Source organism: Gallus gallus, chromosome 23 (genome assembly GCF_016699485.2).
Source record: "Gallus gallus isolate bGalGal1 chromosome 23, bGalGal1.mat.broiler.GRCg7b, whole genome shotgun sequence".
Taxonomy (NCBI): Eukaryota; Metazoa; Chordata; class Aves; order Galliformes; family Phasianidae; genus Gallus; species Gallus gallus.
In genome coordinates, this window is record NC_052554.1 from 3,909,742 (window position 1) to 3,928,924 (window position 19,183).

The 19,183-nt window shown below is 42.2% G+C and overlaps 1 protein-coding gene across 4 annotated transcripts; it reads left to right on the forward strand.

The window, feature by feature from the left end:
* The first annotated feature begins 406 nt into the window (after positions 1-406).
* On the forward strand, positions 407-19,111 carry MTF1 (metal regulatory transcription factor 1). 4 transcript variants are annotated; one of them, XM_040651733.2, is made up of 11 exons: positions 407-434; positions 805-1,266; positions 5,563-5,801; positions 6,105-6,236; positions 6,812-6,885; positions 7,907-8,040; positions 8,283-8,360; positions 10,195-10,306; positions 10,883-11,439; positions 11,828-11,894; positions 12,267-19,111. In XM_040651733.2, the coding sequence occupies exons 2-11, from the start codon at positions 856-858 to the stop codon at positions 12,659-12,661; spliced, it is 2,199 nt and encodes a 732-aa protein (XP_040507667.1). In that variant the 5' UTR covers positions 407-434; positions 805-855; the 3' UTR covers positions 12,662-19,111. The 4 variants fall into 4 exon arrangements, with proteins under 4 accessions (XP_040507667.1, XP_015153181.1, NP_001026666.1 ...); XM_015297695.4 differs by having other exon boundaries at positions 10,195-10,297; NM_001031495.2 differs by having other exon boundaries at positions 415-498; positions 10,195-10,297.
* The last annotated feature ends 72 nt before the right edge of the window (positions 19,112-19,183 follow it).

Below are 19,183 nucleotides of genomic sequence, written 5' to 3' on the forward strand. Positions count from 1 at the left end.
TCAACGTTCCCAATCTCTTCATCAGGATTCAGCAGTACTCAGCGTGGAGTGGGTGGAGCAGTTTGTTGTCTGCTGTCTGATGGGGCCTGTGGGGATCCTGAGGGTCACTGGAGGAAAACCTCATTTTAGCTCTACTTCTGGCTTTGTACAGGGAGGAAACGGCACGAATGGGTACAGAGCTGCATTTTTTTCCCCTGCTGTGCGACTAGTTTGACGCTATGAGTTCATTTCAGCAGGAGCTGCGCTCTCGGTCACCTCTCTCCTGCCGCCCCTCATCGCCCTAGACCTGCTTTCCCTCACATTCTCGTTGGGCCCAGCGCAGCTGCTCACTGCGCATGCGCAGCCTTCCCCCCCCCCCCCCCCCCTCCCCGCTCCCATCAGCCCCCGCGGCGGGCGCGGCCCTCCCGTCGTACCGCGCGCGGCCGGAAGCGGAAGTGAGTGCGCTGGTAATCATGGTGCCGCTGGGGTGGGGAAGCTGCCGCCGCTGCCGGGAGCTCGGTGAGCGCGGTCGGAGCGAGACGGGACGGCCCCTGGGGCCTGTGTGCGGGGCTGGGGTGGGCCCTGGCGGCGGGTGGCAGTGGAGCCGGACGGACTGAGGCATCGCCAAGCTCAGGGGTGGAGGGAAAGGCCTGCTTCGGCCCGTAGGGTGAGGGCTGCGGCACGGTGCCGACGCCCGGGGGTGCTGCAGGGGCCTTTTAGCTCCGGGAGGAGTTGTGCGGAGAACGGTGGTGTGCCCGCTCCTGAAACGGGGCTCGACCGGGCCGACCCTGCCTGAGCCTCAGCCTTCCCGTTCCTCTCTTGTAGATGGGTTGTTACGGTCCCGCTTCAGGATACTACAGTGAGCGGCGGTGAGCCATGGGGGAAAACAGTCCCGAAGGCAACGTTATCTACTATGAAGTGGACGATGACGAATTAACTCAAGATGACAATATGATGAGGTTTGCTGATAAAAACGGGCTGGTTTCTTCATCATCCGGGACGGTCTATGACAGGACAACTGTTCTTATAGAGCAAGACAGCGTGCTGGAAGATGATGAGGATGAAGGACAATGTAGTGATCACTTGCCTTTTTTACCGGAGGGTCATGAAGAAGGATTTCATTTAATAGCAGATCATGAAGGAATGTCCCAGGGTTACGTGCAACATATTATTTCTCCAGATCAGATTCACCTAACAATAAATCCTGGTTCAACTCCTATGCCAAGAAACATTGAAGGCGCAACACTCACTTTGCAGTCTGAATGCCCAGAAACCAAGCTTAAAGAAGTAAGTAGTTAAATATATTTTTAAATTTGTGCTTGTTGTGCTTAGTATTCATCTGCTGACCTCGAATGCTTTGAAAAATATGATGACTAAAACTGTGTGCTACGAGGCAGGCAGCAGCTTTTCCTGTTTTTAAGGATCACTATGTAGCTGGTTCTTATGAGTGACTCTATCAAATCTACTGTTACTGTTTGCTGTAGTAGTGCTTTGTGCAGGGAGGAATAACTGTGTTCTACGGTCCTTTGATGCATCAGCAGCATAGCCATGAATGCTTTCAGTTTTTAATCTTCTATCATGCTGTTTTCTCGTGAAGCAGCAGGAAGTGTTTTTTGATACCTGCTCGCAAACTAGAGGAGAATATGGCAACAAAAATACGTTTACAGTAGTACTGTTTCTCTCACTAGTGGTGCTGTAGTACTGGTTCTGTTATTTTATTGTTTAGATAACTATTGTCTGAGTTCAGCTAAAAAGAGCATGAGTTCTGTTACTGTGGTGAACCATGTTCTTGAGAAAAGCACATCTAATTGCAGGTTAAAATCTACCCTCTCGGAATTAACTAAGGTATGGAGCTCAAGGTGCCCAACTTAAAATTTCTTTTTAGCTTTATTGTGTCACTCACGGGGAAACTGAGAAGAAAACAAGAGAAATCTCAGAGTACCATCTGCTGTCTTAAAAGCTTAAGTTAGCTTACGCGTTAAAATGGAGGCTACTTCTAATTCTGTTTTCGTAATGAATTCTAACTGCATATGAAGTGGTGATGGCTTGTAGGATTTTTACTTCTTAGGTGCAAGGCAAAGTGGATTGAAATGCTGACATATTTCTAACAACTTTGCCCTACTTTCTTGGCCCTGCTGAGTTAAACTCTTACTGGTGCCTTAGAGAGTATCAGTGGCAGTAGTATCAGCTGCTCGTGTAACTGATATTCAGTCTGAGTGAGAATTGCAGAAATGAGCCCCTGCTTAGGAAGAAAGCTCGGTTTGAATCCTCTGAATAATTTAAATTAGCAGGCAGCCTTGATTATCCCTCACTCAGCAGCAAGGATATGGGGCTGTAGGAGGTCAGCTCTGCAATTAGTTGTGAAACTTCTGGAGCAAGGCTTCTGCAATGTACCCGTCCAAAGGATTCTGTTTGCTCAAATATTATTCACGTTAGTAGCAGCTGCATCCTCCCTTAGCTGCTAAAATGTTTAATTTTAATATGTCAGTCATGCCAGTATTTTCTTTTCTTTTAGTGGAACAATCAGCTTGCAGTCTGCAGCGTGTGAGAACAGTGTGTACTAGTTACACTGGTGTTGATGGCTTTACACATGCTGTTAAACTGATTTATTTTTCTATGCTGCCTTTTAGAAAAATGCTTGTAAGACTTGGAACTGCCTGATTCAGTTCTTTGTCTGAATTTATTTCCCACCTCTTGGCTTAATTTTCGAGGTGGGAGGGGAGGGATTGCACTATAATTTGAGTGCAGTGGAATTGAGTGCTGAGCAAACAGAACTCTTTTCCTTTTTTCACTGATTTTTAGATGCTTGGTAAGTTTTTGGAGGGGGAAAAAGAAACTCTAAAACTGAATGCTTGGGTCAGTGCTCAGTGCTAGCAGTCCAATCCTTTGGTATTTCCAAAACATCCGAGGAGGTCCTAATAATGAAGATAAATGTTTTAAAGTCTCATACTTTCAGGTCAACCTTAAACATTCGTGAAGGAAAGTTTTATGCTCCTTTAACTTCCTTGTGTTGTAATAAACTTCTTTCATTGTAATTGTCTGCATGACAATAAATGCAATTGCAGTCTTCTATTTCAGTTCCATTGATGTAGTTTTAATCAGTGGTGGTAGACAAAATGTAAACCTAAGGGGAAAATCCTAAACTAAAGACAACTTAAAGGCAAACAGAGCAATTGAAGTGGCCTTTGGCTCAGCTTTTGTGAGTCATGTTGGTGATTGGACAATTAGTTCTTACTTCTGGGGTAAATACTTAATGAGGACTTCTGGCTTCCCTCTGCTGTGTGAGGAGCATATTATCTTCTGCAAAAAGCTGGTGTGATACCGCCACAACCTTTGTCTTCAAATCAGCTTGCTTCAGTACATGTTGTATCCAGCCATCTGTGGCTTTTCCTTTAGCCACCCTGTTTCTGTTGAGTTGCTTGCACGTGGCAATGGTCCTGAGTACTTGCTGCTCTACCTGCCAGTCTTTCATGCTCAGTATCTACATCATTTCATGCGTATAATGTTTATGTGATGTGCTGAATTTCCTAATGTGAAAAGAAAATTAAGTGCATTGCTAGATGAGGAGTTTTATTTATTTGTAACAACATTGCTTCTGTCTCCAACATCCTTCTAAATCTGCAAAATAACAATTTAGGCTTTGAAGAAAAGGAGGAGCACCACAAGGCCTTCAAACTGAACATGTCACTGCTATCTTCCCTTAAATATGTACCTAGCAGCTAGGGACCAAATCGTTAATATATAATAAATATTCTCCTTTTCTTCGCACTTCCCAGGCCTAAATGTAACCACATAGGGCTCCTCACCTAATAGTTTCTAGGTAGCTCATGTGTCTGTCAAAGCCCTTTTAATTATGGGAAGTACAGTGGAGAGCACCCTATAATGCAGCGTGTAAAACTAATTACCAGCTGCCTTAAATTTCTAAAGGGTAAGAATTGACTTCCAAACTGATACAAGTTGTACTGAATCTGAAGATCTCTGGTGGAGATAATGTGCAAGTTTTCTTCTAATAAAATGTGCTTTCTGACCTTGTGGCTGTATTTTACAAGTCTGTCCTTTTCCTTGTGTTTTGGTAGGCTCAACACACAACTAAATTTATTAATTATCTTTTAACTGTATTGTAATGCCCATATATTTGTTGGTAACTATTAGTGTAATAGATATGTTCCAGATCGCATTAATTATCCTTGTGTCACCGTATTACATCAGTGGGAGCTGACATGAGCACAGGTCAGGGGATCCCGTGTTGTTGTGTTTTCAGCCCCCCAGGCTGTGGTAATTAAAGAGCAATGAGTTTCAAGTTTTCTGATTGGATGTATACATAAAGCAACAAGGGAAGAACAATTGAGACCCACAGGTGTTGTATGCTGGTTATCCGTAGGTTTATCTACTTCTATTGTGGTACCAAACCACAACTCAGTGGGTTTTTTTGTTTGTTTTAAATTTTCTTTTTGAAGGCAGTTCTAAAGTGTTTTCTAAGCAATAATGCTGTGTACTGTGAGATAGGTGCTGAATGCCTTGGTAAAGAGGAAGATTGCTGATCATGACTTGCTAGATTATCTTCCTGTCTAGTTGTTAGAATACTAAATCTGAAGGTTTCTGCTCCTCTGTTGGGACTTTGCATCACCTTTCTAAAGATTTCAAAATTAACATCTTCTGGAATGCTTCTTCTGCTTCTTGCCTGTCAAGCAACACATTCTCTCCTGGGCTGTATAATTACTTTTAGATGTTAAGGATTCTCAGCTGAAACAGTCAAATGAAAGGCATCAGTCTGATAATTAATGTTGGAGGGAGATTATTCAAGCATATCAGGTGGCCTACTCCTTTTTCTTCACAAGAGAGAATGAGATTTAATTAAGTGTTATGACTTGCACGCTGGAAGTTTCCTGACGTGAGCTCTTCCTGCCTCTTGCAGAAGGTGGGAAGGCTGTCAAATCTAGTTCATACGGAGCTGTTTCTTGGCAATCTAGACAGTTGTGAAATCTGTGGCACCTATGGTATGAAGCACCCTGTTTGATTCAGTATGCTTCAGGCATGCGCTGTTTGAGTGAACACAGGAGAAGAACACAGCGCAACGAAGGCTGCTTTTGAGATAAAATTAAGTAACACTGAAGGAGACCTTTAAAAATTGTGGATTCCTTCAGGATGTTAATTCAGCACACAGGCTGGTGCCTTTGAGGGTCAGCTTGTGAAAATACATCCTTCCTTGTCTTCCTCTACAGTAAATAGCTCTGCTATAAGCAACAGAGGTGCTCCGGATGGGAATAGTGGGTTGGTTTGATGTAATCTTAGGGATCTTTTCCAACTTTTGATTTCTAACTATAGTTAGAATATATATATTCATATATATAGGCAATATATATATATTGCCCTTTTCTCCTTTTCAGTTAGTTTCCTATTCTGTAAGGTCAGCCTGCTTTCCAGTGCATGCCACTCTTTACATGGTACAGCAGATCTATTAAGTAGTCTGATAATTAAACTGTTTGTTACTTTTTTTCTTTCCTTTGACATCAGAATCCATCACATTGTCTCTGGATTCCAGGAACAATTAAAAATCAATCATGCAACATTTATATCCCATAGGTTAAGAGATATCAGTGCACTTTTGAGGGCTGTCCACGAACCTATAGCACTGCTGGAAACCTGCGCACTCACCAAAAGACACATCGTGGGGAATACACTTTTGTCTGCAATCAAGAAGGCTGTGGCAAAGCCTTTCTTACCTCTTACAGCCTCAAAATCCACGTTCGAGTGCACACTAAGGAGAAGCCGTTTGAATGTGATGTGCAGGGCTGTGAAAAGGCATTCAATACACTGTACAGGTAGGAATTCTCTGCATATTTCTCTTGGAGAAATGTGGGAAATCGATACCAAGATGGCATAGATGTCCAGGATGACAGAACTTGTAATAATGTACTTAGCTTAATTATTTTATGGTAGTTTTGAAGATGGTGCACAGACACGAGGAATTCTCAGATTCTGTGAGGACTTCAGAAGTGATGTCAATTACACACATTTAGCATTTGATCCTGTCTTGTACATTGAAGTGGATGGCTTGCTTGCCTTGGGAAGAGACTGGCTTGTGTGACAAACCATAAGAGGGATTTGTTTTTAACTTATTATAGGTTGAAAGCACATCAGAGACTTCACACAGGGAAAACATTTAACTGTGAATCAGAAGGCTGCAGTAAATACTTCACAACACACAGTGACCTGAGGAAGCACATTCGAACACACACAGGAGAAAAGCCATTTCGGTAAGTTACTGGATGGCAGTTTTTACTGTTCTGGAACTTCTGTAATGGATTGCCTGTGCCAAAAGACAGCTATTGCTGTCATTAATGAAAACTTATTTTTGTAGCAAAAGACAGCTATTACTGCCACTAATGAGAGCTTGTTTAAATAAAATGAAGGAAAGCTAGCATTTGAGCATGTTTGTTCCAGAGCTTTCTCAGATGTCTGTAAAAGTGGATGAAATAACTGCCTTCAAATGACCAAAATCATCAAGTTAGAGTATTCTTTTTTAGACAGAAATACATCCCAAGATGAGCATGTTTGTGAAATGTATTGCTGCTTCTCTGTTGGGATGCAGTGTTTATTCCACAGCAGCTCACCAAACCCCCACATGGTGAATTTGTGTTTGAATTTTAAAGTCACAGTTGGAATCCTGCCTGCATAGCGTGCTTAGCAGCAGCTGGGAGATGTAAATGACTAGCAGAGATTAGTATCAGGCCAGCCCTTTGGAGTCCTGTGACTATTGCAGAGCGTGACAAGAGGTGGTAACACGTGTGAAAGAATCTTGATGCTAACTCTTCCCTGATCCTTCATCCAGGTGTGAACACGACGGCTGTGGAAAGGCTTTTGCTGCAAGCCACCACCTCAAAACACATGTTAGGACACATACTGGTGAGTCCTGGGGGTTTGGTTTTTCTTTAATTGAGCCTATTTAGTTTGTACTAAGTCTTAGAATCCTAATGTGTGTTTATACTTGCATATAAAATAATCTAACAAGGACATTTAATTAGACATTTTATCTATCGGGCAAGGTAGTCATGCTTTTTTTTATGCTTAGATGTAGTTCATAAAAACAAAAAATATTTTATAGCAGCCCTGGCACAATTGCTTTTATTCTTTAAGTTACACAATACATTCAGGATTGCTAAACACAGCTATTTAAATAGATATAACTCAGTGAATCTGCTGTGAATCATTTATTTCCTAGATATCTCTAGGGATATATCTTTCAACCTGTGTTGAGCAAACTGGTAATGCACAAATGTAAGTGGGCAGTCAAAAATTTAGCTCGTATTTCAGATGAGAACAAAGAAACAGAACCACAGAGAAAAGTCACCTCCATTTATGCCTCGCAGGTCTTGAATTTCATCAGCATGTTTCACAGATGTCAGTAATGATGCATACGAGTTAAATACTGTATTTGCCTGTCAATTCACTTGATAAAATGGGAGCTTTTGTTTGCAAGGCTCTTTCCAAGAATGTTGAGTGTGTGAAGTGGCATTATAATGACTCTCAAATCTATTCATACAAGTTCCAACATGCCAGGTAGTAATTACTTACTGTTTTCCAGAGTATCATTAGGGCCGTTTGTAGGATGGGACCCAGCCTTTTGAATAGGGCACTGTGATGGCAGGTTAAGGAACTGTTTGTTAGCTGTTACTGCTGCTGGCTTGGCTCTAAGTAACAATTTGTATAGAGAGAAAGGTACTTCTTTTTCTTATCAGTATGTGCACTAGTGCAGAAAGACTTTGAAATGCCTGACCTATGTTAAGTTTTTGCCTTTTATACTAACTTAAGTTGTGTTTTGGAGAAAAACATGCTTATGTATAAGATACTGTTATTATCCTATGTAGTTTAAAAATGTGTCTCATATAAATTTATATTTGTCATGTGTATTTTGTGCTGCCTGTAGGGGAGAAACCCTTCTTCTGTCCCAGTAATGGCTGCGAGAAGACTTTTAGTACACAGTATAGTCTCAAGAGTCACATGAAAGGCCATGAGAAAGGACATACCTACAATGCACTTCCCAATAACAACGTGTCTGAGGTTAGTAGTAGACTGTAGGCAATTCTATACATGGTCGTGCTGTTCCTTGTCAACTCTTAATGTTTCAGTCAGCACTACATAAACACGTTTGAAGTAAAACAAAGGCTGACTATGAATGACTGAAATTTTTGTTTTCTACAGGCTGCTTTGCTTGTGCTCATTGAAAATTCTATGTTGCTTAATTTTTTTGGAAAGCAACCTGCTACTTTTTTAAACTGTTTAACTCAATTTCTTCTTTACAGGATACAAGCCACTCGCTTTGTCTGAGTGACTTAAGCCTCATATCAACAGATTCAGAACTGCGGGAGAACTCTAATCTAGTGAGTCACTGTCTCTGAATTGCTTCACTTGTAATTTGAGTTGGGTGTTTTTTTTTCCCCTGACAATATGCTTGACCTGTTGACTGGAATACGGTAGATGAGACACGTATGACTGCTTGCTTCTGTTTCACTTAGTCCACCCTGCAGCATGCTCTCCTTTAAGCTTTCATCCTGCTAGTAGGAGAGATGTACTCTGCCACAGAATAATTGGTAGGAGTTGCTTTAGGTGGACTAATTACTGCCTTTTTGGTGTGTCTTGTTGCAGTTTGCAGGAGGCTGCCTCTTGACAAGTATGTGTGTTTCCTACACACTCCTCTACTGAGTCTGTCAATCTGACATTATTGTGTCCTTTTTGGGATGTTGGAACAATATTTGTGATTTGGACTCTGAGTGAAGTTGTATTAGCATATATGAATTCCACTTTTTGTCATCAGTGCTGTTCTTTCTTTTAATGGTTAGGGGACAGGTTTTGTTTTGTTTTCTTTTTTCAAGAAAAAGAAAACCAACAACAAATTCTAGCATTATTTTTTCAATATAAAAACCAAATTGGATTGATTAGAAGGAATAAGGTTGGAGTGAAGAGTATATGCAAATGACATTGCATTAGTACCTACTGTATGTCAGAGGTGCAGCTACGATAAACTCTCAGGATTAGAGCAGACTGAGCAGTAAATCAAGGAGGTAAGCAGTTGATATATTGTCCAGCATGTTTCATCTACCTGGGTGGAGAGCTTTGTACGTGTCCAGACTAAGCATGATGAGTTCACTTCTCAAAGAGATCAGACAGGAATATGGAGAAGCAAATATTCAGGCAAGCTTTTGGTTTTGTACAGCTCTGTAAGGTCTTTATTAAACCTGCTACTGAGAGAAACCTTATTGGGGCAGAACTAGTATTACATATTTAAACTTTTAGGATATTTTCTGAAGCCTTTTCTGTTTAAATTTGGAGTTTAGATATTATTTGGATCACTTCTATAGAATAATTGGTTGTATGACACAGTCACTTAATTAGGTTATCAAAGATTAGCTTTCAGGTGCCCCTTTGAATAGATTACATCTTTTTGCAAGTACATCAGTGAATAAAGCTAAGTGCTTGAAGAGCCTGTTCAGGAAGTAATTGCACTTTATTGGCTCTTTTAACTCAGAGCTGATATAAACGACTCCAAAGTCTAGCAGCAGAATACCCGAGTGAAAGGGAAGGATTTTCTTCTAAAATACAAAGTGATTAAATCAAACCATTTTGTAAAAGCTCAGCATATGATTTTACTGTAATTATATTCTTTTCTTATTGGTAACCATTGACTGAGGTTAAATTTTCCATGGAAGAAAATTATGTACTGATAAGATTGTGTCCTTATTGTGTATTTCAATAGGGAAGCAGCATGTAGGTTTTTAATATATTTTATTACTTCAGTAATGTGAGTGACAGTAGTGCATAGTCCAGGTTATTATCTAAGCAAGCTATTTTGTTTCTGCTCCAGGAGAGGTTTTGCAAACGCACCAAATTAGTGCATTTTTCTATTTGTAGCCAAATGTTATAAGAAGTAATGTTTAAACAAAGTATTGATGCGGAAGAATATATTTGCCTTTAAAAGGACTTGTTTTTGTAAGGATTTGCTCATCGTGTTGGTAAATTTGATTGTGGGTAATAAAAACTAAATGTCATTTTATGTTTTATGAATGTATGTGACGTGAATGAAGTATGTTCTGTTTCCTGAAGATGGCTGGTTCATTGAGCAGAGGTTTCTGATGTCGATACGTTGCCTGACTGGGATTTGTGCTGTTTATGGAGACCCAAGATATAATGTCTCCCTCTTTTCTTTTTGTTTGCCAGACACATGGACAAGATCTTAGCACAATCTCACCAGCAAGCATCTTTGAGTCTATGTTTCAGAGCACAGATCACACCACAAATCAGGAAGACTCTAAGCAGACAGGTACAAATGGTATCTGCAATATTTTAAGGAAGTTTTCTGACAGTTTTTCCCTCTCTGCATGCATATGCTTGGTTCAGCAACTCAAACTGAAGTTTGCTGCCCTACATAAGTTTAAGTAGCAAACAGCCAACTTCAGCTTCCACACTGCAGTGCTTTGGTGTTGAAATACGTTCACAGATGGTGAAATACTTGTGCAGTGGCAGAGGAACAGACGTTTACAGTATGCCCTTGTTCAGCCCCAACACTGATGCTCTTGGATGTCTCATATAAATATTGTCTTTGAACTTTCACTCTTTATGTAGCTGCATGAGCATGCTGATGGAGAAGGCTTTTTAGAGAGAAATAATGGGGCTAATCAGTTCGTGTGTAGTGTTCAGTGTTACCACCTTCCTGAATTTGGACCTGCTTTTACATTCCACTGTCTAGTGCTACATGTTCTTGAACACCAGTCTGAAGACATGAAAAATGCTAGTGCTTTACTTAGCAAAAACCTGTTAGCTAGCTGGCAACTATATTGAAAGAGTTGTTTATTCGGGTATGATGAGAACTGACGTACGTATACTTTTTCTTTGTTTCCTTTGACAGCTGCCTTGATTGAAGCTTTTAATGGTCATGCAGACTCAGTCACTGCTGTTCCGCCTTCTGCAGGAGATTCAGCATCGTTGTCACTTCCACTTGTACTGCAGCTTGGCATCTCTGAGCCTTCACATTCAGCACTACAAGCCTCAGCAGCACCTGCTGCTCCCTCCTCCATAGGAACCAGCTCACAGCAAGCTGCATTTGGAAATCCTGCAACTGTTTTACAATCCCCAGAAGTGCCTGTTCCTCACAGCACACAGTTTGCAGCCAGTCACCAAGACTTCCTGCAGCACACTCAGACACCACCACAGCCCATTGTACAAGGACTTTCAGTGGTTGCTGGGGCATCTGCCCCAACAGCATCAAGTGCCACTGAACCCCTGCCAGCTGTAGTTCAGACTGTGCCTGTTGGTGCGAACTCTGTTCTGACTAGCAATCCAACCATAACAATTACTCCTTCTCAGAGCACCGCTATTCTACAGTCCAGCATCGTCATGGGAGAGCAAAACTTGCAATGGATATTAAATGGTGCCACTGGTTCTCCACAAAGCCAAGAACAAATGGTTAGTATATTCAGCGTAGCTTTGAAACAGCTTGTACCATTCCTGTTCCTCCTAGAGTGAATGAATGGCTGCAAGTAGTATGGGAAAGCACGGCAGCTTCTTAACAATTCATTAATTCAGTTGTCAAAAACAACAAGCTGTGTTGACAGGCATGTAGTGCAGAGGGAGATGACTCATCATCTTCAGGACTACTGAAATAATATGCTTAGTTTTGGAATAGCCAGAGCATAGCTCAGAACCAAACAAAATGTTAATTGATTTAATGTTTTCCTATGTGTTCTCTCTGGAGTATCTGCTTCTTTTGCATGCAGATATTTAGAGTTTGAGCAACAGAAATTTGTTTGGAGTTGACTCTCACTCTTATTCTTTTTTTTTTTTTCCCTTTAAGCCACAAGTTCCAAAAGTAGTAGAAAAGGTCTTTTTTACCACTGCATTACCAGTAGCTGGCAACACAGGTAAGCGTGTTTGATTCCAAACCTTCTTTTTCCTTTTTCTCTGTTTGCCTGTAATAGTGTTAGCTTTACCAGGGATGTGCGGTGATTTTAATTGCTTCCACAAGCAGTCTGCCTGTCAGAGAGGTGACATACAGTTCTCTGTAAAAATTTAGACCAGACTTTTAAAATCTGGGCTCAACCTGTGCAGGTTGGGCATCAGCAGAGAGTACCTGTCTATATTTTTTATTTTTTTACCTTCTGCTGAGGATATTCATTGTGCTTGAAAAAATAATATGTAATCACTGTTTTAAGGTGTCTAACACATGATTTGTCTCTCCAGTGGTGAGATTATGCTGTTTAGTTACGTGTGTTTTCACTTTGTTTCACCTTCAGGAAACCCTGTTCAGCAGATTGGTCTCAGCGTTCCTGTCATTATTATAAAGCAGGAGGAAGCCTGCCAGTGTCAGTGTGCCTGCCGAGACTCTGCCAAGGACAAAGTCACCGTTAAGAAGGAGAGTTCCTCACCTGAACCGAAAGCTTCGGAGCAGCCAGCTCCCCAGCTGCAGCCTCAGACCTTTCCTTCCTCTTCCTCTTCCCCTTCTCCCTCACGTGGGCAGAGCAGTCAAATAGTTAACCCTTCAGACTTACAGACTGAAACATTAAGTGCCATGGATGTATCGGACTTCCTGTCCCTCCAAAGTCCTGAAACCCCATCTAATATAATTCCAATCGAAGCACTACTGCAGGGTGAGGAAGAAATTGGTCTGAATAGCAGCTTCTCTAAATGAAGATGTTCTGGATTTTTCTTTTGCACCTGGAGGGTAAAACCCTCCTCTTAGAAGCAGAAACTGAAGGATCGATTCTTTTTCCTTCCTCTTTGGAAGTTTTGTGGCTTATTTCTGCTTCACAGACGTCATCTTAGTCACGTCCCAGGTACATCCATCTTTAAGAATCTATCTAAAAACAGAAAAGGCAAAAAAAAAAAAAAAAAGCTAAGTTATATATGAACTGTTTTGGCTGCACTGTCTGTCACTTTTGCTTGTCATATGTGAACACGGAAGTTAAGGTTACTCGTGTGCAAAAAGATTTTAAAAAGAAAAAGGGGGGTTAGTTTGTCTCCAATTGCACATCACTTACATTTGGGCTTAAGGTACTGGCAGCGAGTGAGTCTTTGTTACAACTCCTTGGGTCTATGATTTTTCTTTTGTCTCTTATATACTAACCATGCACTATAAGGGGAGCCCAGGACAGGAAGTTGCTATAACAGAAACTGGTTTCATTATAGTAGAAGGTGATTTATCTGAAGTTTTATTGCAATGTGATTGTCACGTCACTGAGCTGGGAGTTGATGCCTGGGTTTGCATTGTACTGTGGCTGTTACTAAAGCCTACAGAAGTGTTTGGGGAGCTTATTGCAGGAGGGCACAAGGTACTTGTGCTCCTAATAGATTGGTTCATCTAATTGAACTAGGACTTCAGATGTGGTGGCAGATGTATGGAAACACTGTGGGAGCCCCTGCTCACTCAGACTTGAGAGTCTGTTTGCCTGTCTTTGAAGGATGCAGTGAGTTCCAGGTATAGTCAGATTGGTTCCTGCTGCTCTTTTGATTCATTTGGCTCTGTTCAGAAACGAGTCATCCTCTTAAACAAGCCCTCCAATCGTTTAATCAGGAGCATGGTGCCTTTGCTGATTGCTCTCATCTTTTGTCAAGAAGAACTCTTGGAAAATACTGAGAATGATTTGATGTAACTTCAGTTTGGGTTCAGTGAGTTTACCCTTCAGCTGCCCAGAAATGCTTCCTCTTTTCTCTTAAGCTATATAGTTTCTGCCTGAATCTGCCTCCAACCTAATGCAATGCCAGCTTTTTGTGCACGGGGCTATTTCTTGACTAAAAGATGTTACACAACATAGTAGTTTTTCATATCAAACTATATTCTAACCTACTCAGGGTAAATAAAACACAAACCCCCCTTCCACCAAAAAGCCTGTAATGTTGCAATAAATGCAGTCTCATTCTAAATGGTTTATTTATGCTGCATTATTTTAAAAGATGTAATTTTGTAGTATTTTATCCATCTTTCTGGCTTTGGCTGTCAGTCTTTTTGTGTTAAAGGAAAGAATATTAAATAGTCTTTATTCAGTTTACAGTGTTGTCATTAGTGAGATACAAAGATAACGACTATAAGCCAATTAATGTGGACTGTCTCTGCACACTAAATTTAGGAATGCAAATTCCTAGTGGATAGAGATCTTTCACTCTTCTTAGCTCCTATCTGATCATAGCCGCTGTCTGCACCTGGGGGGGGGGAGTGATATGAATGCAGCCAGACCTCCCCGAGATAACCTGATGATTTGAAGGCTTTTTAACTCTCTTGTGACATTCTCTGTGCAGCCTTACCACACCACTGCCAGTCTTAGCTGAGGCAGTGGCTTAAGCTATCTCACTGTCTTGCAAATGCACTGCCATGGCACAGCTGGAAATGGGCTGAAGGGAACTGGCTTATCACCTCTCTGTCAACTTGCTTCCAGTGGTTAAATGCAGAAGGGTGAAACAAGGGTTGTCCATTAAGGTGAGTGAGAGGAGAGACTGTGGAAAGTGCTGTGTCACTCTGCTAGGGCAGAACACTCTTGCTAATTGCAGTGATGAGTTTAGAGGCATCACCTGAACTGGAAACACGCTGCTGATGTTTCCTGTCTGGGAGTGCTGGCTCACACTGCAGTGCTATGCAGTCTATTACAATGGGGATGTGGGTCCTGCAGCAATAAGGTTTGCATCCATGAATCGTGGATTAACAAAGCATCTGATGTTTTGTTCTTGTAACGGCAATCCCTTGAGGACAGTGTGGTGGTGTGGTTCCCTTTGTTTTTCTTTTCCCTACAGTATCGCTTTGTGACGCAGTCTGGTAGTGTGGCAGCAAGAACTGCTTTCAACACAGAAGAAACAGCCTCAAGTCTGTGTGAGTGGAACTGTTCCCCCTTTGAGTGATTCTCCTTGCCCCTTTCTTTGGCATAGCGTGGCAGTGGTGCTTGAGGGTGTGTGGATGTGCTTGTGTGTGCGCATGTGAGAGTTTGCTAATGCAGGAGCACATAGATTCCCCTTGAGTTGTGGGGTTTTCTGTGAAGGGGACAAGATGTGCCCTGAAATGTGACAGCTGAGGGGTTTAGCAACCTCTTCTGAGCCTTTCCATCCTTCAGGGAAGCATTTTTTCCTTTCTAGTCCGGCTACTTGTGACTTAGTTCACACCAAACGTGTTTGTGTTTAGGCCAGGTGGCATCTTCAGAAACTCCCTTGTGGTAGAAATGTGTGAAAAAGATCTGCCAAAGGCTTTGAAATTAGAACTTAATTTGGAGGTGTGGTGATTGGCAGCAGCAAGATGCTGCATACATCCTTTCTGAGTGGAGATTAGAGGTTAACCCCTCTGCTGCTTTCTCTTCACAGCTACTGTTTCATATTGGTGTTTTAGGAAAAGCAATGCGTTCCAGGTTTATACTGACTTATAGGTGCGTTGGGTTTGCAGTTATCCTCTTTATATGTGTGTCAGACAGGTGTTGATTTAGGTGAAACTAATTAGAGCTTGTAATGAGGGGAGAAGAGTGTGGTTATGAGTGCACGGGCTGTGAGCTGTGCATCCCAGCCATTGCGTTGTACAATACTTGCTTTTGTTCTTTAATTGTTGGTCTGTTTTCCATGCGCCATGTATCTGATATGTTTCACAGTGAACATTTGCATCATCCCCAGTGCTGTGTGATCAAATGTTGTGCTGCTGGGTGGTTGTGAACATGCTTGGAAGAGAGAGGAGGTGTGTGAGCAGCTGGCATGAGAGGGCAATCAATCACAGCAAAGCCCTGTGATTCCTTGGTGCCAGGGAGCTTATCATAGGATCGTTTGAATTGGAAGGAACTCTTAAAGGCCATCTAGTCCAATCCCCTTGCAATGAATGGACATCTACAGCTCTATTAGGTGCTCAAAGCCCGGTCCAGCCTGACCTTGAATGTCTCCAGGGATGGGACATCCCCCACCTCTCTGGGCAATCTGTGCCAGTGCCTCAGCTCCCTTATTGTAAAAAAAAAAAACTTTCTTATAGCCCTCCTTAAAATACTGAAAGGCTGATATCAGGTCTCACTGGAGCCTTCTCTCCTCCAGGCACAGCCACAGCTCTCAGCCTGTTCTTGCAGGGCAGTGTTCCATCCTTCAGATCATTTTCTGTGGCCCTTCTCTGGACGTGCTCCAACAGGTCTCTCCTGTACTGGGGGCTCCACGTCTGGACACAGCACTCCACATGAGGCCTCACCAGCACAGAGCAGAGGGGGCAGGATCACCTCCCTTGCCCTGCTGGCCACGTTGCTTTGGATGCAGCCCAGGATACAGTTGGCTCTCTGGGCTGTGAAGGCACAGTGCTGGCTCATATTCTTTACCCCCAAGTCCTTTTCAGCAGCTTGGTATCATCTGCAAACTGCTGAGGGTGCACACCACCCCACTGTCAGTGGCACCGATGGAGATGTTGAAGAGCATCGGCCGCAGTACTGACCCCAAGGGGCAGCACTTGTTGCCCTGGCATCTAGCATATGCATAACACTTCTATTAAAAACAGTGGAGCTTCTGTCACTGTAGATCTGGCAAGACATAGGATTCCCAGAAAGGGGCACGTTCTGCTAGTGTGCTGGAGCCTCTGAGAGCAATGCGTCCTCCCTCTGCAAAATCTGTGTTTCATGAATTCCTTGAGTTATCATCAGTCAGAGAGCACAACTGCTCTAGGTCATTCTGTGTTAAAGGATTTGCTGTTCTGTGGCTTGTGGGGATTTACTTGGTTGCTTATGTTTTCTGTATGAGTGCAGAAGCTTCAATATGTAGAAAGGGTCTGGTTACCAATATTGGTGGCTTTAGTGGCCAGGCAGTGACCCGAGCATGCAGACTTGGCATGCAGTTGAAGGCTGTGGAAGTTGCTTTTCATGCTTCTAGTTGGTAGAGGAATGGAAAATCAGCACTGTTGAAATGCTGGTACTGAATTACATAGAACAAAGTACGAATTGGGCACTTCTGTAATGCTGACTGTGTCCAGAAAGACTAGTTTGCAGAACCTCATACTGGTATCTAAAATGCACTTTAGGTTATTTTATCTTTAACCCAATTGCTGCAATTTCTTTTGTATATACTTTCACAAAGTTTATTTTCGCTCTGAGTAAAAGTTAACAGGGGTGTGCAAAGATGAGCACTTAACTCGGTGCAATACTTGTAGCTAAAGATCATTGTCCCACGTGGTCAGTCTGTCTGTGTCTGTCTAATCGAATATATATAGTAACTACTAGCTCAGTGACATATTGCCCTACCCTGTGTATACCCAAGAGGAATTATGCATCGTTAGCAAATGTCCAATCTATGCAAATATTTCACTGAGAGCACTGTGCTTTAGCAGGCCTTTTCTCTCACGCTTTCTGGTGAGCTGCTTGTCACTTCTGTTGGAAATCAGTACCTTCTTCCAGCAGCAATCCTGCCTTTGGCCCTTCTCCTTTCTCCTCCCTCCTGTCCCAGCAGTGTGAACAGAAGTGACAAGCTGTTCCAAATCAGGCATGTTGCACCTTTAAAATCTGTCTTCACCAGATCATTTTGATGTCATGTTATCTGCCTTACTGCGGAGGGTGGCACTTCTCCGTCACCCCAGATATTGTGTTTGCAACTGCAGCAACATTGTTAAACTGTTTACAGTACTTTTCCCGTGACAACTATAATTAAGGCACGGAGAATGAACTAATGATTGGCGTGCTGGTTGTGGAACTGCTGGGGGGAAATTAGTTGGGCTGTAATTGACCTTGAAGTTGATGGGAGATGAAAAGCTGTTCCTGATGGGTGGGGGGTTGGAAGTGCAGCGGTAACTGGAGCAAGGGGCAGCCAGGGCTGTGCTGCAGCTTGGAGCCGTGCTCGTCGTGCTGCTGGCTGGCTGTGTGACCTCAGGCACATCGCTCAGCCTCTCCAGGCCTCAGTTTCCTCCCTGTAAAATGAGGATGTTGAAACCTGTCCTTGTAAAAACGTGTTGAGATCGGAGTGAGAAGTCCTTTGCATCAGTGATCTGAGCCAGGTGGGCAGAAATGTGAGAGTCAATTTGGACTGTAAGGCAAAAAGGAAGGAAAAAAAAACAACCACGTCTTTAATAAACCCTGCTAATTTCTGGTTGCGTAGTTTTTAATTGGGATACTATTTTTTCCTTAGCGTATTTTGGAAACAATGTCAAGTTTTTATACATGTTACCTGTAGCTGATCCTCACGGACAGGGCTGAACTTTTAACTTTTTTGCATCTTGTCTTGATAGATATCTCATGTTCGAGGAGTTGGATTCTGTGTCTGCACTGAGAAATGCAAATTAAACTGGATATTTATGTAGTAGTGTACATAGTCTAAGTGTGTGTGTTCTTGGAACTAGTTTAGAAATCCCACACCATGCTTTCGGTGGTGTGCAAGCTGGCCAAAATTTGGTTCATTATGCAGTGTACACTTTCTCGAATAAATGCAGTTTCTACTTTTTTCTTACAAGGAATTTTTTTCATATGATCTTTTTTCAGCAAAATCAAGGGTATGTTTCTGCAGTACCGTAGTTACAGTAGCTGGTATTTCTTGCTGTGTGGCTTTGTGTCCTTCCACTTGCTTCTAGAACCGGAGCTGTGTCTGACCCTTGTTGTGGAGCGTGGTAGTCGTCGTGTTTCACACCAACTAGCATCAATAAGGCAGGCAGGGATGTGTGAACCTCAGGCCTGGTTAGTTACCCACGGCGGCTTCAGCACTGACATCTGCACGGAGGCCAAAGTGGGACGTCCAGGAGAACGTAGGCTGTGTAGTTACTGCTTTGGTTTTGTTTGACCCGTGGGGAGCTGGGCGATGGTCTTGGAGATGATAAAATAAAAGGAAACCCCCAGTTTTTCAAGAATGTGTTTATGGTATTAAAGGAATTTATTTAACTATGAAACACGGGAACAAATGTGCTTACATTGAGCAATGTGAAGATGTTAGTTACAGGTACAGTACTTCCAAAGGAAGAGCATCTCCAAAACCCCCCAAAAAAGAGTAAATATGAATTTGTATTTTTTGAAGAATGTAAAATGTGAAATAATGGTGTTTGCTTAATTGCTCATTTTGTATGAAGTTAATATTGTACTTTGAAATATCTACAAAGAAGTGGAAATTAACTTTTTTTGGAATTGAAAGCAATATTAATACTAATGGAATCCTAATTAAATGCTTATTTAAACACTGTGTTACCATAGTCTTTACTCAGGGTACTGCCGAATCATGTGGGAGATAAGCACGATATCGTTCCTTC